General features: G+C 35.0%; 1 protein-coding gene across 1 annotated transcript in view; it reads left to right on the forward strand.

The window, feature by feature from the left end:
* Nucleotides 1–741: 741 nt before the first annotated feature.
* ANXA10 (annexin A10) overlaps nucleotides 742–21,992 on the forward strand; it is a 99,378-nt gene continuing 78,127 nt past the window's right edge. Inside the window, exon 1 of the mRNA XM_056803814.1 lies at nucleotides 742–855. Within this exon, the coding sequence (XP_056659792.1) occupies nucleotides 742–855 (114 nt within the window). The remainder of the gene's footprint in view (nucleotides 856–21,992) is intronic.

Here is a 21,992-nt window from a genome sequence, read left to right on the forward strand (position 1 = left end):
TTCTAATAGGGTAAGACAACACTATTAGGGCATTATTCACCAGGGAAGAGTATTTTGGACAGAGAAGTCAAGGAGAATGGTGAATGGAGCAATTGATTAATATCCTTGTAAGGCATACGAGTATAGATTTGCTGATTGTTCTCAGAGATAGATTTGGGAAAAGGTTAAAGGGTCCAAGAGCAGTTGAAGATTCCTGGGAAGGATGGCATTGCAAAACTATGATCTGAATATGCATGTTTGCCTGAGAGTGGTCCAAACATAGTTCAATGCTTATCAATTACAGCTCAGGTTTTACAGGGGCGCAACTGTCAGTTCTCCAAGAAGGCAATGAAGCCTAGAGAGAATAACATGAATAATCTTGCATAGTGGAATGGAGGGTCTGAAACTACACAGGATAAGATGAAGTGCCATTCTAGGCACTGGGAATACACAGAGCACAATAAAATAGTCCCCACTTTCCAAGTGTTTATAGTCTTCTGAGGAGCTGCAACATAAAGATTAATAAAAATAATCATATTTTATACCTCTTTAAAACTTGCAAATTAAACTAAGACGGGTAGATGTTGAGTTAACCAAGCAGGGTCATAAAGCTATTAAGCTTCTGAAGCTGAATTTGACTTTTTTATTCTATTTTCAAATTCAGGATTCTATCCACAATGCTACCTATATGCCTGTACAGATTAGGGGACAAAGAAAGTGGAAGTTAGGCAGTAAATACTAGAGAATTAAAGAAGGGAGAAAATGGTAACAACTGGGGAAAATCAGGCCAGATATAATACAGGAGGCATCGTCTCCTCTGAGCTTTCAAGTGAGTTGGACGTTTTAAGAGGCAGAGGTGCAGACAGTACATTTCAGGTACAAGACACATCCTGTGAAAAAGAATGATGACAGGACAGAATCCAGGAGGTAGGAAAGTGTGGTTTTAGACTAAAGTGACTGAAGCTTTGTGGAGAATATATTAGAGAGCACTGAAACCAGAATAATAGAAAGCAAATAGCTCTCTCTTATAACAGTCCAAAAGATCTGAACAAGGGCAGTGGGCATGTGAGAAAAGAGAAGATGATGGCTCAGAGACATTGTGAATGAGGAAAAAATTTGGCAACTGCCTGGAAATAGAAGTTGAGAGAGAAGGAAAGTCATGAAGACTCTAAGGTTGTGAATATAATCTGAAAGGAAGAATTGGGGTTACCTTATTACAAAGAGGGGTATTTGGAGGGGCAAAGTGGTAAATAGGAAGATATTAAGAAGAAAAAGGACATGCCAATAGAAGCAGTTATGTCCAATGGTCAACTGGTGGGACAAGAGTTCAAGATAGATATTAGAGTTGAAAATATAAATCTGTAAATCATCTATGTAAGGATGAGAATTGATCCTCTACTATATGTGCTGGTGAGATCACCATTCAGAACCTACCATGGTTCAAAACTCACAGGAAGCATTCATTAATGTTTGCTGACACAATGACTTTCCGTAATTTTTTTCCATTTTTAATGTTTTTACAAGGCTTATTTTTTTACATCAACATATTTTACTCCAACATTCCTCCTCCTTAAAAAAGAAAGTCATCATTAGCAAATGATAGATTGCAGAATATTTCATCTTATTGTTCACAAACTAACAATTGCCATTTTACCTGTGATATTTTGAAATAATGTGATATACAGACCCCAAATGCTGACTATGTTAAGGCAGGTTAATCATTGTCCTATTGGTTAATCATCTCAGCTTTGACTATAGCATCATATTTTTCAGAGGATTTTGCTTCTTTCATTGGTCCATTCCCTCATTTTTCTTGAATCAACATACTTCTGGGTGTGCAATCAATGCTTCTATTTGTTTAAGGCAATAATTCCATCTACTGGTTTATGATTAATGGCATAGTATAAATATTGCATCTGGGGACATACTGTACCAGTACTTCATTGTTACCACAGAGACTAATTTGAATGGTAGAAACACCTAAATTTGATTGGCTATTCTAGCTTGTCAGTTCCTTTTAACACCAGCAGTACTGAAATAAATTTTTGCTACAGCAACTGATTGCTTTTCCTTCTAGCTAATTCTCTGAGCAAGACAGAAGTTAGCCTCAAACATCAAAATGTTTTCTGCAGACTATGTAAGTATAATCATATAGCATATATATTTTCTGAAATATATACTAGATATAGATACATCAAATTATATATATGATAGAGATAGAGATACATCAAATTATATATAGATGATATAATTCATTATTGTATGCAACATGTAAATATGATATATAGTAGTGGCATTATGTAGTATAAATATATAGTATTTTCGTGGCACATTCTGAATTTTTTTTGAGATCCCAGTTGCTAACTCTGGATGATTGATAAAAACATGACCTCCATTTAGAAGTTCAATAGAAAAATTTAACTGCAGTTTTCTGGTTCTTGGTTGCTATATATTTGGAATTAATTTGCTTACATATAGTAGAAAACATACTAATTTGGGAATCAGAGGACTAAGGTGAAGATACTAGCTCTTCTGTGCCTATGTGAGCATCAGTTTCCTTATCAAAAATGCATCAAATTATTATGCGTCTGTTTTAAGGAATACATCTATAAAAATAGATGGGATAGAAATAAGTGGTTTCTAAGGTCCCTTCCAGTGCTAAAATTCATGAAACGTTTAAGATTTGGAAGAACCTTAAGGATCATCTAGTCCAATCCTTATACCTGGTTCATAACCATAGATTCACTGAATTAAAGAATATTAATCAAAAGAGACTTGTATTTTATTTCAAGCCTAACATTGAGATGAGGATGTAGACAAGCTTAAAATTTACTGGTTTTCTAATAGCGTATTATAATGATCAGAACTATTATGGAATGATGATATAAATTTGAAGTTAATATTGCATCCTCTGTATGTCTTATAATAATTATAGATGACATTTCATGTAACCATGACAAATTTTCTGGAAAACCTAATGCCCCTTGCCCACAAACAAATGAACAATTATCTGATTAATTTGACTAATTTTAGAAATCTAAAGTTCTTTACTTGGATCAAACATAGTCATAATTTATCTACCAAAAAGTGTACAAGTCTACATTTAAGAAGCAATTAAATAGATAAATAATCACTGACATTTACATATGTATTAAGGTTGCCAATATATTTCCATATGTTCTTTCATTTGAACCTCACATTAATCATATGAACTGAGTACTAAAATATTAGTTTACTCATTTTTAGATGAGAACTCTGCGAATCAGAGAGATTAAGACTTAGGCCTATAAAACAGATAGAAAAGGTTAGAGGCAGAAATTGAACCTTGATATTTCATACAAAATTCATTTGGCTATCCTATTTCCACAAATATGTAATTTTTTAAACCCTTACCTTCTGTCTTAAAATCAATAATATGTATTGGTTGCAAGGCAGAAGAATGATAAGGGCTGGGCAAGGAAGTTGGGTGACTTGCTTGGATCACAAAGCTGGGAGTGTCTGAGGTCAGATTTGTACTCTGGACCTCCTATTTCTAGACCTGGTTCTTAATTTCACTGAGCCACCAAGCTACCCCCCATGAATTTATTTTTAATCAATATTGACACTAATTAAAAAAAAAACCTAGCTTTTAAGGAATGCATTTTTTGAGAATGAGATTATTTTAATAGTATTATGACTTAACATCACATTTTTAAACTATTTCTGTGGAGTTACTATTGCTGCACTGTCATCTCAGCTTACTTGCAAAGCATTCCTCCCTTTAGAATTTTCTTTACTATTTCCATTTCTCCAGTCAAACTAAGTTTAAATGGCTGCCTATAATATACATATTTCCATTATTGTATGTTTAGGAAACTTGAGTCTATTTTTGGACTTTACTTTCCCAGACAGACAATGATTTTTTTTTATTACTTCTTTGTTAATTCTGTGGTCATTACATTTCACTAGAAAGCAGGAGAGAGAATTAGATCATTTGAGCTAGCTTGGCAATTGATATAATTTGGAGAAGGATATTGTTGGAGTTTTTTCTTCCCTCATCTCTGACTACTCAAGCCTAATTATTTGTGGATAATTCATACTGCATATTCAGTACTACATACTGCTAGATTCATATTAGTATGCCAATTTATCAAAAGAACTCTTCAGATAATTTTGAAAATATATCCAAATTATAGTCAAAAAGGGGTCATGATAATAGAATCCATCATAGAATCCATAATAGAATCCATAAAATTATGGATTTTCAGCAGTGTGGTCCCTTAGAAGTCATATAGTCTAACAATCCCATTTTATAAAAGAGAAATTTTAAGCCTAGAAAAATAAGAAAATACAATTAATTTAAAAAGCAGTTAAGTGGCACAATGAATGGAAAGCAGGGCTTGAGGTTAGGAAGACCTGAGCTCATATCTGATCACCAACATTTACTGGGTAAGTTATTAAGGTAAACTTTGTTTGTCTGCTCTATAAAATGGGGATAATAATAGGACCCACATCCTGCATCACTATGAAGATCAAATAAGATATCAGTTATAAAATATTTAATACAGTGCCTGAAACGTAAGCACTAAATGTTAGTTATTAATATTTTGGGGTAAGGTGAGACAATTTAACTGTACTTTTTTCACTGCATTATATATTAGACAAAGATTTGTTTGCTTCTCTAAAACTCTTCCAAAATAGAAAATTAAAATGTGAGGTTAGCCCATGACTAACTTTCGACAGTAAACACTTAAGATTAGTATTTTAAGAGCTAATATACACATGTTCCTGTACTTCGGATGGAGTAAATACAAAAGAAAAAGAAAATCACTCACTAAATCCAACCACCCTAAAGCATTTTGTCTAGGAATGAGCATTCCCTGAAGTAGATCTTATGAAGGAGAAGAGTCACTTCATAAAGGAAGGTAGTACATAGCCTCCTTTATGAAACTTTATTTTTTTTTTCTTTTTGAAGGGTGAGGGAGTCATTCCCCACAGAAACTGTTCTGACCAAGAAATCTAACTTTGATTGTTTATCAGCACTCTGACTTACTGAACAAATATTGTTAAAAGGTTGTTCACACTCCAGATTGCTTTTTATAATCACAAGACTGCATTGCTTGAACTTTACACACCCTGATTCAATAAAAGTTGTGAATCACACTAGTTATGGCTTCAACCTTTCCTGAAGTTTCTGATGAATTCCTTCAACCTCAGAAAAAAGAAATCATAAAGTTGCACCTTTTTTTTTTTTTCCTGGCCGTACTTATTTATTTGTAGTTAGATTTTTCTTTAAAAATCCAAAATTGGGAGGGGGCCTTGGCAAGTAGATATGAAAGAGATATTGAGACACTTTTTGCAGTTGAAGTAAGTAGCAGAAAAGATAAGACTAACAGAAAAACAAGCATGGAAAGAGAACAAGTCCCCCAAATTTAAGAGAATATTTAGAAACCATAAAGACTCTTTGTATGTTCCATGATTGTATACAGAGTCTATATGTCCTAACATGAGATATATTAGTTCCTTGAAGTGGCAAATGCCAATCTATTAGGAAAAAAAATAACTGACCATTCATCTGAGAGCTGTAATTATAAAAAGCTACATTTGTGTTAATTATTAATGGTAATGGCAATATTTTTAAATAATTAGACCAATTGACTTAAAGTGGAAACAGTAAGCAAAAAAATATATTTAGTTCCTACAGTACTTTAGGCTAAGCACAGAGATTACAAATTTGATTATTGCAATTGATTGTTTCAATTTAGCAAAGAAGAATCTATGTTTATGTTCTGTCTAAATATCCATAGGTTGCTTCCTCTCCAAAATTTTAATTTATATGCATTCATTAAGTATGTATACTTAATGAGTATTTTTATATATTGTATATATATATACACTTAGTGAGTGTCTATGATATGCCCAGTAAATACACTGTGTATTTATGGAGGAGTAGAAAAGGAAGGATGTGAGGGAGAAGATTAAGATGTGGTTTCTGCCCTTTGGGAACTTAAGACAGAGTTTTAACAGGGTATTCTTTTGCCTGGAACACATTTATTTGAACTCTAGAATGGGAGATTCTCTTGAGATCAGTCAATATACATGCAATGATGCAAGGATAAGGGAGACCTGGACATCTAATGATTTCAAAGAGTGACCTCGTGAGGAGTAGATAATCACCTGGGCATCAGGTAGTTATGGGAGGTGGTAGTGGCAAAAGATTTTGAGGAAGGCAGTCATAGAAGAGAAGAAAGTTGATTGACTAATAAAAGCCCTTCTCCACACCATGGATTTATCCTTCCTAAAGTTTTGGCTCTCAAAAGGGAGACAGGATGGAACAGTAAAGTAATAGTTTTACCGACTTCGATGATTAAGAGACAGAATGACTTTGATAAGGACACTCTATGAGAGTTCAGTATAAATAGAGATTAATATGTATATCTCTAGTTTGAGAAGACTTATAAAAGAGATAGAACTTCAGCTATGTTCAAAGAATTGTTGTTAGTATTGTTCAGTGGTGTTGGTCATGTCTCACCCTTGATGATGTCATTTGGGGTTTTCTTGGCAGAGATACTAGAGTAGTTAGTCATTTCCTTCTCTGATACATTTTTCAGATAAGGAAACTGAATATGAAAGAGTTAAGGGACTTGCCTAGGGTCACACAGCTAGTAAGTGTCTGAGCCTAGATTTGACCTCTGGATGATGATTATTCTGGTCTAAAGAGCTAGTAGGATTTAAAGAAAAGGAGCAGAAAATTGATGAATTCTAGGCAGGCAAACAATATGGATTAGTTCTGATGTTGGAAGATAAAGGGTTAATGGGAGGAAAGACTAAGCTGATATTAGCCAGGTAAGGTGAGCTTACAGTGGAAAAGCTTGAATACCACACTTCATTCTGTAGGTCAAGAAGGGGAAACTCACACTAACTAAAGAACAAACAATAAGTGAATCAATGAATAAATAAGTAAAAGTTGAAAAGATTTACATGAAGTGATACACTGAAGTGAGCAGACCCAGGGGAACATTGAACATAGTCATAGCAATAATGTGGGATGATCAACTGTGAATGATTCACTATTATCAACAAGGCAAAGATCCAAGAAAACTTCAGAGGACCCATGACAAAAAAACTCCACACTGCCATAGAAGGAACTGCTGGAGACTGAATGCAAATTGAAGCATTCCGTTTTCCCCTTCCTTTCCTTTGTGAATGTATCTCTGGTATAAAAGTTATATGGCTTTTATATCATGAATAAATATGTAATGCATGATAGTATATGTGTAACCTAGTCATTTTGCCTCCAATCTCAGGGAAGGAGGAAATTTTAAGAAGGAGGGAGTGAACATGGATTGTAAAATGTTAGAAAATTGTTATTAAATATTGTATGTATATGCTATCTGGTAAAATATAATAAAAAGTCAAATGAAAATAAATGCAAGAGCTACTATATCATACATAAAGACCCTGTGGGCACATATTGATTTAGAAAAACAAATAGTAGCATATTTAATTGTATTCTATCTACATTTTTTTCATATTTTTATTTATTTCCTTAAATATTTCCTAATTACATTTAATCTGGTTAAGGCAGCCCTCAAAAGTATTATGGATCTGTGTAAGCCTGAGGAAACATTTAAATCTTAATATCTGCTTTAGACAACAGAGAACCCTGGGAAGATATTTGATAAAGGGAGTGCCATAATCAAGAGGAAATTTTAGTATTTAATTTCCCTTTTTATATTTGATCATTTTTTTGTGGGGAGGGGACCAATACCTGTGAAGCATAGGAAACTCCATCTACCAATGTAGCTTAGTACCTTCTATACAATTTGTAGTTTTGAAGAGTTGCCTATGGTACTGACATGTTGTCAATTAGTCAGTTGTTAAACATATATTAATTACATTTTATATGCTAGGAACTATACTAAGTACTAGGAAAACAAAAATTGAAAGATGGTCTCTGCCTTCAAGGAACTCACCATCTAATATGGGAAGAAAACACATAAAAAAGAAACTGAAAAGTTGGGGAGGGGGTTGGAGGAATGAGAGAAGGTATATAGCACAAGGACATGATGAAGTCCAGTGCCCAGAAGCTACATGAGAGATGCTGAGATGTCCACTATTTAAATTTGTAAATATTTAAATATTAAATGAAGGTTCTGGGAGGATTTCTCCACTATACGCCCTCCAATCTCTTTAATCAGAAGAGGAGAGGAGCTCAAGTGACATGGGGTGTTGAAGACATAGAACATATAGTGTTGATTTGACTTCAGAGCATGAGGATATTCTGGAGAACATTAATGTTGTCCATAGTAGTGTAGCTAGCCAAATAGCAAATGATGTTCAATCACCAGTGTGAGAGTTAAAATTAATATACAATAACTCAAGTTTTATATTTATAAGATTTATTAAAATAAAAACTAGAGTTAAAAGGGAGCTAATTAACTCTAGCCACAATCTTGATAAAGAAGAGAAAGAGGGAGGAGTCCCAGAAATTTATAAACAATCACCTAAAGACACATGTAAATGAAGGGAAAAGGATGCTGGTAAATACAAAAGGACTTCTGGGGAACAAAGTCCTGGGGTTCAAGATTTTTCAACTATACACCAGCATGGGTCAAAAAGTAGGTACACGATGCAGAATTTGAACCTATATTTTCTGGTTCAGCAGCTATGTCCATCTGCTATGCCACGTTATCTCTCAAATAATCAAGTTTATTAATGGAAAAGTGCATTTCAATATGAAGATGTCATTGGCAAATTCTGAACTTTATATATTTATATGAATAAATATATTTTTATAAATATTAGTTTTTCAATGAGTATAGAGTGAAAAACTATTGATAGCTATACACATATAGCACACACACACACACACACACACATATATATATATATATATGTAAAATGAGGCTGAGAAGGGAATGCTGTTAACAAATGTTATTGCAGTGGTCAAGGTATAAGATGAAAATGACATGGACTAGAACTGTAGGAATTAAGATAGATGGTACAGATAGTGATAGAGTAGTAAGAAAGCTAAATTTGGACTTTGTGATCGTTAGAATCGAACTGCCACTTAATATCTGTTTGACTTTAGGCAAAAGACAAACTCCAGTTCTTATTCTTTAAAACAAGGACATTGGATAAGTTGATCTTTTTTTTTCCTTCCCCGGTCTAAAACTGTGAACCTATGGTTCCATACTCAGGACTATGTTTAATAGAATGGAGTATTAAAAGAAAAAGAAAATAAGGCATGTTCCCTGCCATTAAGAAGGCATTAGGAAATACTAATACTAAACTTTTCCCTTTCAAATATAGGTACTTTAAGAATTGTAATATTTGTTGGGAAAGGAAATAGGAATTGGAAAACAGGGGATAAATGGGAGGTTTGTATGGGGTATGGAGGAGAGAGGGGAGAGAGGGTATATTGCTTGGTGAGGCAAGGGAGGGAGATGCCCCCTGCTGAGAGGAAACAGCAGGGGTCTGATAAGGACTGTTTGTCCTGGAATGACTGAACTGAAGTTCGGCTCCCTCTATGACTAGAAAGATCGTCCACTTATCTGACTGCGAATTCAAATAATATAAAGTTTAATAATCAGTTGGGATTGGAGTTTTTCCTTAGTTTCAGAGTATAGAGCTAGGCCCTAGAGGATGGCGGAGGGTTTTCCCACTTCAGTCTACTCTATATCAGTCCAGTTTTGCCTAATTCAGAATCTTAGCAGTACACAGAAAGCAAACAAGAACAGATCTGACTTTCAGAAGCCTGTGTCTTCTAGCTGAACCAAGAAGTGCATGCCACTCCAGACTGGGCTGAACAAGCTCCTCTCTCCTCCAACCCCAGGAAGCAAGATCCAACCTGGCAGGAAGGAAGTGCTAGTCACAATACCCAACTACCACTCTTGGCAGGAAGGAAGTGCTAGTCACAAGACCCAACTGCCACTCCCAGTTGCCCCTTCCCCCACAAACTGTCAGTCTTGTTTCCTTTCCACAGAATTCAGAAAAAAAGAGGAATCAACATAGACTGAAAGAACCAGGAAACTTTCTCAGGAAGATATTTAAACTTAGCTTTGGCAGATATATAGATTTAGATGAATGATACCCTTAGTAAATGGCATCCTAGTGGCCTGGAAGAATTAATTTGTTTTTCTAAAAACTACTCTACAAGTAGGTGAAATTAGCATCAGACGCAAAGAAAGGTCTATTGGACCTCCAGCATTTGTTTTCTAGAATTGACTCAAGATATAATTCACTGGTTTTGGAATGCAGCACTCAATCATTTAAGGGAAAGGAAAAGGAAAGGTCATGATTGGTTGATGTACTCATTTTGGTTTAAATCAAAAGTGTCATAGGACTGCTTTGGCATCAATCTTCCCATGAAGGACTTTGACTAGTGTCCTGCTTTTTGCTTCTAGATGGTGAGATTTCCTCCCTATTTCTTGGTCTACGTATGTTCAAATTGTGTCTGAATTCCATCTTCCCCTGTAACACTGTGAGGCTAGGGCATGAAGAAAGTTTTCAGAATTTGTTCTTGTTCAGTTCTTTTTTCAGTCATATTCAACTCTTTGTGTTCCCATTTGAGGTTATTTTGGCAAAGATATGAGTGGTTTTGCATTTCCTTCTCCAGCTCAGTTTTTCCAATAAGGAAACTGAGACAAATCATGTTTTCTGTTTGTTTTTTTTTTGTTTTGTTTTGTTTTAAAAACCCTTACCTTCCATCTTGGAATCAATACTATGTATTGGTTCCTGCCCTGAACTGTGTATTGGATCTGCCCTGAACAAAAAAGTTATTGACTACAAAATAGTAATAAAAATATAAAAGACCATAGCACAAGAAGATACCAGAATTTAGATCAATACCATGAATAGCCCATCTTGATTCCATAGACATGATGATAAAATAAAATGTACCTGCTTCCTTTAGAAAGGACTGAAAAGTAGATGTGTGCACATATCAGGTGTGGATCATTTGTCTATTTTGCTTAAGGAAGGAAAGTAACATTTATCAAAGTCTCTGTGTTGTTTGCTTGAACTGCATTGAAATGAGCTGAATTAAAGTGAATTCACCTGCTTCCATCCTAGATCTATAGATGTTGCCCTTGTCCTGAAAAACTTCAATGACCTATTGGACTACGGTTTTATATTTTGTGATATGAGGCAATGTAGCAAACTTTTTGCCATGCTTTTCATCTAATTCCACATCAGACTTCCTGCTAGAGGAGCCTACTGTGGTTTGTTTGAGTAGCCCAGAATCATAATCACAGAGCTGTGAATATAGTCTAACTTAAGCAATTGCAATGTTATTCATGTGCTTCAGAAAACCTGGTAATTATGCTCAAGGGCACTACAGAAAATATTTAAAAGAGACCCTGACAATTGCCTTGTATGGTACATAAAATTAATTATATGCTGCTTCTGTCCAAGGCAATGGCACTCAGCAAGTTGTTGTTATGGATAAAGTGGGAATCAACCTCATTCACAAATGACTTTGAGCAATTTCTTTTCTTCATTATTCTTAGCACAAATCAATAGAAGATAATTTGGAATAAACATGAGATGTCTATGTCCATTTCATTGCCTCAATCTCCTAAATGCAGCATTTGACCTATTAAATACTTTTTAAAAGAAGAAGTAGTCAAGGATGGAAGAAAGAAGAAAACAAACAAAAAGAGAGGCATAGAGGAAAGAAGGAAAGTAGGAATAAATGAAAGAGGGAAAGAAGGAGGGAGAAATAGAAAGGGAATAAATAATAAGAAAAGAAACAAAATTAAAGAAACTTCTCCATTCAGAAAATGAATTGCTATTAGTACCATAGCTTGGCAATAGCTAGAAAGTTGTTTAATTAAAAAGTCACTCAGTGCTAAAGCTAGATAAGAGTTATCACTCACTTTTAATGTTACCACCATTCCATTTAGGATATTCTTAAATTATTATACAACCTTTGGAGAATTTGAACCCATTTACATGTTCTCTGAGGCATATATTTAGTTGCCATTCCTGAAATGTCATTGCTCTAAAGGTTAACTAAAAAAGCAGACACAATAAGTAAAAGAATAGTAGAAATAATATCTGTGGCCATGCACAACATCTGTGTATCCTTCACTACTTATGTGTACATGTTTCATCAAGCCTGAGTCTTGTCCAAATGATGAGTCAATTTATTAATCAATCAAAAATTTTAGGCACCTACTATATGCTAGGCTGTGCTAAATGCTAGATAAACAGTCTCAGTGAGCACAGAAAAGAAAATACACTATCCTATGGTCACATGTTTTAACCCAAATTAATTTGTATACACCCAGAAATTACTTTCACTATTTAGGGTCTTCACATTAGGACACCAAAGTTGATTCTTTTTTTCTGGAGAGAAAAAGTCTATAGACATGATAGACAGAATCCATCAATAAATACTTGCTTGTTAGAATCTCAGAATTCTTTCCTCTTAGATGCCCAGTTTTGTGTTGAGCAAAGCTAACTAACCATTTCCTCAAGGCAAATGACAGGGGCGATTGTGTGCAGCAAGAACGTCATAGAATTCCACTGTCCTCCATTCTCCACTGGCTCTAGGTTGTTTGAGAAATTGTGGAAGGTGGCTCAGTGTCTGTCCCTTTGGCCTCCCTAAATCCCTATCCAGGTTGGAACTTCTAAGAAGACAAACACCCTTCTCACAGTAATGAGCTCTTCCTCAGCTTTCCAACATAAAAATAGTATGGTCTAGAAATTGACCGTGTCATATAACAAACACAAGTAGGAACTCTGTGAATCAGCAACTGAGCCCACATGCTCATCACTCCCAAATCCTAAATCCTTGGGTTATATGATTTTATCTGATCTAAGCTAGCATGGGTTGTAATATGGACACAGCCCTGACCAACCCTTGCCTCCTTTGTAACTCTAAGTATGGAGACATTCTCACAGCAAAGAAAAAAATGGTATGGAGCTCAAGCATCCTTTCTGAGGTAGAAATGGAATAGCTGAAGAAGAGCTGTTTTGTGAATACTAAAATAAATAAATAGTAATAAATAAATAAATACTAAAAAATAAATAAAAAAATAAAAAGACTAAATAGTCTTGTATTCTATCTATATATTCAAAGAAGTCCTGGGCTATGAAAACATTTTGAATCTCACTTAAGACTTATCATTTTCTTATAATGTATAAATCATATTCTTGTTTTTTACATACAAACATATGGCCATCTGTGTGTATGGAGTAAAGATCACCAGATGTAGCATCAAAGGAACTCGACTCAAATCCTCACTCTGCCACTCCACATGTACCTAACCTTGGACAAGCCACATAACCTCTGAGCCTCATTTGTTTCATCTATAATATGAAGGCATTCAACCAAATGACTACTTAGATCCCTTCCAGATTTAAATTTAGATTATTTGGATCCTATAACTTTTTTTAAAAGATGGATTAAGGGGATATGGCTGGGGATGTAGACTCTAAATGAACATCCTAATGCAAACACCAACAACATGGAAATAGGTTCTGATCAAGGACACAAGTAATGCCCAATGAAAGTGTATGTTGGCTGTGGGAAGGGTGGGTGGAGGGGAGGGAGGGAAATAATATGATTCTTGTAACCAATGCATAATATTCTAAATTGACTAAATAAATTATTTTTTTAAAGCTAAAAAAATAAAAAATAGAAGATGAATAAATTAGGCCACATGTGAGGGTAAAATACATGAATTAATAAAAAATGTATCAAGAGTTTTCTCTATGCAAATAGATATCTTGAGCATTAGGATTGCAGAGAGAAAAGTTAAGCTACCCCCTACTCCCCAGGAACTCACTAACTAATGTGAACCCAACACAAAGAGGTTTCAGAAGCAAGTTAGAAGGAAAGGTCCCATTGTCCGTAGGATGTAGCTGCAAAGAAGATGGCAATCTCCATTGGTAATACCATTTCCACTGATAGAATCCTGTCAGGATATTTAGGCTGAACCATTTGAGAGTGGCACGGAGGACTTTGTAGAGATGCCTTTTTTTAGACAACTTTACTAGCTGTGACTGTAGCACATGCGGTAGCAGTTAACCAGGATGGATTTCTGCTTGGATTGCTTCCTAGGATCATGGCTCAAGGCTGTGAAAGCATTGCTATTCCCCTAATCCTTATGTTTAGATTCCTGAACTATCTCCAGTAAGGTCTTTGAAGACGTCATCATCAAGGTGACTTGGTTGGTAGTAGATGCCTCATGTCTCCTTCAGAGTGCTGGATTGCCCTACATATAGTAGTTGGTTAGCAATTGATAGGGATAGTTTCTCAACAGGAGCTTCTTTCCCAGATAATGACTGTGAGGGTTTGGCTGAAAGCAGGACTAGTGGCCTGAGAGATGCTTCCATTCCCGGGGCTCCGGTGTCTGTCTTGATGAGGAAGTCCCCTCAGGGATGGCTACAAGAGCTAGACTGGGCAGGACTGGAAACAATTATTGTGGCCTTGCCATTCCAAAGACTCTTGCATTCTGGATCCTGGGCTGAGCCCATCAAGACCTGAGGGGAGAAAGGAATTGAGTTGGTATTGTTCTGATTTGTCTGATACAGGCTACTTCATGTTTTTCCCTCAGGATGCCCTGCTACTTCAGCTAGGCTGATCTGCCTACATGGATTTAAAGATAGTGACTTAGATTCAAAAGACTCTGGTTCTGTTTTTTTCCATTCACTTCCTGTATGATTTAGTCTCCATTTCCTCCTCTAGAAAATGAGAGAAAGAGGCTAAATAAATTTTACGGTCCCTTTCCACTCTAGTGAGTTTTTCTATATTCCAGGAACTGTGGATAAATGCTGAAAATACAATTGTTAACAACAGAAAAGATAGCTCCCACTCTCAATGATATTACATATTAATCCAAAAAATCACATATAAAAGAAAGCAGAAAAGTGTGTATGGGGGGTTGGGAGGAGAGGTTACAGGACTCATTCAAACTGAAACCTTTCTCTCTATGAATTCTTCTTAGTTCCTAGTGCTGGTCACTGGCACCAAATAATGATAATCCTTCAAATAGTTAACAGCTATTCAATGTATCCAGTATTCTCTTTTCTAGATCCAAAAGGTCCCTTTATTTGTGGCATGGTTTCAAATAATTATTCTTACAGTAGATATTTAACAACTGACTCTCAGAAGAAGAAGAAGTATGCACAAATAACTATGGAGAATTCTAAGTTATAGTGTGGTTATAACCTTGTTTTGTTAGAAGTAGTTCTCACAGGGAGTTGGCTTCCTACCCTGATACAATCCCAGGTCTAGTTAAACAAACAATTGTTCTAAAGTTAAATCTGCCAAATATCTTGATCACCTTTGACCACAGAAGACTAGCACTTTGATTATAGGAAAGTACCATTAAAGTGGATCAATATTTATTAAACACTCACTATGCAGGGTGCTGGGGATGCACCAGTGACAACTACCATAGTCCAGGTCCTCCGTTTCCATTTTGTGAAATTGCTTATGTTTTGAGAGAGGCTGCTTAATGACCTATTTCAAAGAAAGCCGATGAAAGTAAAGTCATCTGCTGAATTTGTGAAATCACCCTTCATCTAAGGACAACAACATCGTTTTGCTGGAGTAGATTTAATAACTCCATGAAATGCAATATTTCACACATGAAATGTCAGCATAATAGAGAGTAACTGTGAAATTCAAAACTGCACGTTATACTTTGAGCATGAACATCATTCCAGTCGTGTATTGAATTTACTTCTTTTACCACTTTCCTGATAGGAGCTGTTTCATATTTCATCACCTCTCTAACTAGCTCTCCTTTCTGTGAGCCTCTGGTCTTTTTTATTAGAGATAAAATAGCATTTTTTGTAATGTGTGCATTATGGAACACATCACCAGTCAAGACAAATAAAGGTCTTAACCCAATCGATATTGAATGAATGTATTATCACAGTATAGTAAGACCCCAATACAATTGCTAAAGTTAACTTCCTCCGATTGTTTCTAGTGGGTTTTAAAGCCCTAAACTCAGGATAACAAGAATCTGGTTTCACTCCTAGATTTGTCTATTTGACCTTGGGCACACCCTTTAAACTCTACAAGACTTAGTGTCCTTGTCTATAAAGCAGGGTTCAAGGTCCCTGCTACCTATCTGAGAGGAAACTATATTCTGAGGAAACTACTTTGCAAACTGTGTGACAATATGCAATATTACATATATCACTATATTACATTATTACCTTTGAATATTACATATTAGAGTATTCCTTAGGTATCGTTATGTTAAATATAAAAGCATGAACTGGTAAATACATGTCTTCCACAATCTAATGCTTTGATTTTGAGGAATGTTTTCATGACTCTCTTTAAAGCTCTGATTTACTTAGAATTAATTAAATGATCATATATAGGATTTTAGCTATAGATGAGTCAAAGAAAACTGCAAGATCTATCAGTGAGCCAGAAGATATAAAAGGTTATTTGTTCTTCTAAATCTAAAGATACAGTATCTGCTCATAAATAACTCATCCAATTAGAAAGCCAAAGCTTTTTCCAAATTTCAAGCTACTGAAGTCTTTTTTTTTTATTATTCATTTATTTAATTTTTTATATGTATTCCTTTGTATCTCCCTCTCTCCCTCCCTTTCTTGCACTAGGGAAGGCATCATTTGACATATATGTGTGCATGTATATATGTACAAACATATCTGTATATATAAATGTAATAAATATGTACACATTTAAAATTATTTCTTTCATGTTTCTATTTATAAGTTCTTTCTCTAAAAATGGACATTCACAAGTTATTTTTCAAACAATATTTGTGTAGCTGCTTATAATATTTTCTTGGTTTTGTTCATTTTGCTTTTCATAATTACATGTAGGTCTTTCAGTGTTTTTATTTAATTAACCTGATCATCATTTCTTACAACATAGTAGTATTCTACCACAATCTTATGCCACATCTAGTTGAGCCATTCCCCAACTGATAGGCATCTCTTCAATTTCAAATTCAAATAAAGAAGTTCTATTAAATTAGACCTAAGTAACCCAACAAGTAACTGTTATTCATTAATTATCTTCTATATCATTACCATTCATGTTAGGCACATGTTAAGTACTATTGAGGAGTTAATTTAGTATTTGATCATCTGCATTTATTAAGTACTTTCTATATTATGGAAGCTGTACTAGATAATGAGCATGTAACAAGAAATGACAATTTCCTTTCTTATAAGGAATTATATTATGTTGGGGGAACGTAATATCTATATAGAAAACAAAAATGAAAGACTCCATACATTCATGTAATTGAAAATACTAAGAATCATTTAAATATAATAAATAGTTGAGTAACTACAAATACATGGAAATTTTGCCCTTTAGATAAAAATGGCCCCAGGACAATGATCCATTCAGCCACACATATCCATTAGAAAAGATGTTAGGCATTGTCTAGAACCCAGAATTTGGGGAAAGGAGGAAGAGGACTGATAGCCTTTCTCACTTGAAGTGCAAGGATTCAGGAACATGGGTCCTCATTGAGATGACTTTTATTTGTACAGCATCAAAGGGTTCTTTTCATGTCCTGTGGTTTTACAGCAGCTTTCCCTCATTCAGATTTATTCAAATTCAGATTTATTCAAACGAATCTCTGAGAGTATATTAGAAATTGGGAGCACCAAGACAGGATTCCTGTAGAAGGTAGCATTTGAGCTGAGTTTTTAAAGAATATAGGAATCCTATGAGTTAGAACTGAGCAATGAGTGCATTCAAAATATTGGGGTCAATCCATCCAAAGGCTAGAGGATGAATTGTCATTCTCAGGGTAGCATAAGCAGCCTGGTCTGGCTGGAACAGAGTATATTGTGTACAAGACTTTAAAATAGGGAATTTTTGTTCCATACTTGAGACAAGAGGGACTAGGGGAGTTTCTTGATATGGTCAGAAATGTATTTAAGAAACTTCAATTTGTAAGCTACATAGAGTATACACTGAAAAAAAAAAAACAAAACCAGATACTCAGAGATTACTAAGAATCCTATTGTAATTGTCCAGCAAGAAGTGAGAAGGGTCTGAACTAGATGGTGGCTTTGTGATTTGAGAAAACAAAATGTAAGTTTGCTATATGTAGTAGACAGAATTGACAAGACTTGGTAACTGGTGGACTGTAAGTGTGAGGGAAAGAGAACCAATAATGACAGAAAAGGGGAGATATGGAGGACAAAAGACAGGAAAACAGGGAGGAAGAAAAGAAGACAGACAGAAAGATCAAACATTATGAAAAGCAGGAAACAACAAGATGTACTTGTATACTGAGAGTTGGAATGCACTGTAAGATCATTTCATGTTGTGATGGGGAAAGCTTAGGATTTTTAATTTCTTAAATTATGAATGGATCAGGAAAAGGAAAAAATCAGAAAAAAATTGAAAAAGCATCTACAAAATATTGTTTAAAAAACACAAAAGATAGCAAAAATTTCAAATACAAATATAGGGAGCCAAGGAAATGTTATCATCATTTTAAATTTATAATACACTTTTTATAAAACCTTCCTATAAAAGAAGTTCACAGATTCCTACATAACCATCTTTTTCTTCTTTGTATATTGAAACTGTTGCCTAATTTCTAACCACAGGAATGCAAATAATAAACACAGTTTCCAAGCCATAAAATGATGATAGTTTTATTGTAGGAGAGCTGGTCCCACAACAAAGCCAGACTTCTGGTCAAGACCAAAAGACCCTGAGCACTGTGAAAGACCTTCCTACATATCCCAAAGAATTAGATAACTTTTATACCAGGAAAAATAATCCAAGACAGTGATGAAAATAGAGAGATGTGGATTTGGTTGAAGTAATCAGGAGATATTTCTCATTGGTAGAAGAAGTCACTTGATGATGACAGAAGTGACTTGATGGAAAAGGGGGGGGGGGAGCAGTGGAGGTTGGACTAGTGAGACACAGGAAAAGAGTGGGTGGTGTTGGATAGTACCTGACTTCAAACCCTGGGTTAGACCTCTTTCAAGACCATGATTATTGCCGAGGGTGTGTGATATAGCAACTTTGAAGGATGGGGCTGACACTAAGGACTATGCTAAAGCAGTTATTTACTTAATTTGAAACCTTAATGCTTATACTAGAATAATCACAAAAAGCCTACTAAAATCATGACTTATGCTAACTATATTAAAATTACAATCATTATTATCTCAAGGCTACTTCTAACATTAATATCTAATCTTCACAAAGGGGTAGGGGATTTTTCACCCACAAAAGTTGTTGATCTCTATAGGGCCTCGTCATAGACTCTAGAATCCAAAGAACAGAAATTATTATTTTTATGGAGATTATGGGAAACTAGGGACAACCACTAATGAAGACCTTATATAAAGGACTTTGAATATGCTTGGATTTTAGGAAATGCTAAAGTGTATGCCCACCAGGGAAACATTTACTGTATGAGACATCCTCCTTCCCTCATTCATTTTCTATTGCTGTAGCTTTACTTTATTATTGCCACACTAGCAGGGCTTTGGGGAGGTAGGGTCTTCTACCCTGCCTCACTGAAAAACCAAATTCAAACTGTCCCATAGTTCCCTTCACATTCAGCTCCAATGTCTGTGATCTTAATTTTCTCTCATTGCCACTTTCTATAACCTAGACAGTCTGTCTCTTTTCTTGCCTCTATTTCAAATATTTGCTGCACTCTATTAGTCTCCTCTGGACCTTTGTCATCACTCAGCCAAGCTGTGCCTATTCAGCATTTTCATATTTCTCCTATTACAACCCTTTAAGCTCTCCTATTATTTCTCTTCTGTTCCCCAGATAGCATCCCATTTCTCCCTCTTTTTTGCTTAAAGACTCTAAAAGAATTGTCATTAGAGTTGTATAAAGTGGGATTGGCCTCCCTCTGCTGCAGACTAATATCCATCACTCACACTGACCCCTTAGGCAGACTCTCTTCCAATCTCTCTCTACTTCCACACTTTTCTTTCAGTAATCTAGTTTCCCAGCAGTCCTCTCTGTTAAATATTTCTTTTCAGAACCATTATCCTGTAGAAATGTTTCTTTTTTCCAGATAGATTTTCACATTGATATCTTCTTACCATATTTACATGTTTCCTAGGCCCCTTGATATCAATCCTTTTTGATACATACAACATTAAATTTTGAAAAATATGTGAATTCATGCATGAGATCTTCACTGTTTCCTCTAGGTCATTACTGAAGAGAATAAATTGGAACCTGTTCCAATTGCTGGTTCACTCACTACATCATCCCACCTTTCCCTAGAAATCCATCTGCTTATAATGTTGCCATTTAACTATTTGAGGTACTGTGTCTCCTAACTTTCAATCCAATCAAAGAGTACATATTTGAATCAGTTCAAGTTCCCAGAAAGATTTTACAAGCTTGATTGCCTGCATTCTATTTTAAAATCACATTAAAGCTCCTCTATCCATTAATTTGGTCAGTTTTACGTAATAAAACCCAGACAATCTTTTTTTAAGCCCATATAACATCATACTGTACACATTTCTTAATAGTTAAATGACATCCAAGACTTAAAACCATTAGCCACAGCCATATCTCTAATTCCTTGACTGTTTTAGCTATTATTGGACTCCCTTAGATGGAATTTGCATACTCTCAGGGAAGGAAGAAATACCAAGACATGAAAAATCTATTCTGCTTAGCAACTAATTGATATCAATCCAATATACCTGTCAACACAGACTGAGACCCAAGTTTTATTATTGTAATTACTAGCAAAAACAAGAAAGACTGTGTCTTACCAAAAGGAATTCTATACAATTTCCCCCCTAAAATTGCTGAGTTCTAAAATCAAAGGAAGGCTTAATTTTTTTAAGGTTAAAATCTTTCTTTGAAAAAAGTTATTTTCCTCATATAAACTGCATTTTTAGGCTTTGAGTTAAAAGAAAATCTGTACTCTGAATCAAGATGTAGTTTTGGAAAACACCGGATTTCAGGACGTCTCCCTCCACCCCCACCTCTGCTTTCAAACCCAAAACCTCACAAGTAGTTCCTTCCTTCCCCATTTCTCAAAAATCAAACCAGAATCCTGGAACTTGGACTTGCAAAATCTGATTGGAAATTTTAATATACTGCAGGTTAGTATCATTTGACTATATCAAAAGATGGACTTCACAATACCTAAAGCAGTTTGTTGTTTTGTTTTGCTTTTTAAAACAGACCTGTGATTTCCATGGGGGAGGTAATTCTCTAGTTTGGAAATTCTCCCTATCAAGGCCATTGAGCACTTGCTCTGCAATATTTAAAAGCTTAGAGAGTTGCATAGGGAAATAAGGAGTTGGAGCTTGCCAAGTGTCACAGAGGCAATGTTCCTTGGTCTGGACTCAAATGCAGGTCTTAGAGATTCTCTATTCTCTACATTTTGCTGCCTCTCACTTCAGATTTTCACTGTATATGTTTGATATTTGCTACCTTTATAACAAGTTAGTTCATGTCTTTTGAGACAGGGAATATTTTGTTTTGTCTGTTATAACCCACTTAGCACATAGCAAAAGACCTAATACGTGACAAATACTCTTGTTAAATTGAACTCAAGGTGCCCAAATTTTCTTCAACAATCTATTTAAACACTTTATTGTAATCAATATTAACATTTTTGTAATAGAAGAACTAAACATTTTCTCTCACTTTAAAAAATGAGATTATATTTTAAAATATCAAAATTTTGAGGCAAATTAATTTACTCTTGAGAAATGGTTACTCACCATAAGAATAAAATCATTAATTCTACTCATGCTGCAATCTCTGAAAATACTTTTAAGGACTTTCAGAAATTCACTGAGAGTCAAAAGTCAACCAGCATTTGGGCAAGGCACCATACTAAGCAACAATCTCAAGACCTGAGTCACGTTTTTCTGAGGCATAATGTTTCATGTATTTACTAGACTGACCATGCATTTATCCCACCAGAAAGAATACCAAATGAGTTTTTGTCTGAAATCACCAAAAATTGTTCTCAATTATATTGATTTGTCACTCTTAATGACATTAATAATAGCAAGATAATTTATAAAGTATTTTAAGTATCTTA

The sequence above is a fragment of the Monodelphis domestica genome, chromosome 6, assembly GCF_027887165.1.
Source record: "Monodelphis domestica isolate mMonDom1 chromosome 6, mMonDom1.pri, whole genome shotgun sequence".
Lineage (NCBI taxonomy): Eukaryota > Metazoa > Chordata > Mammalia > Didelphimorphia > Didelphidae > Monodelphis > Monodelphis domestica.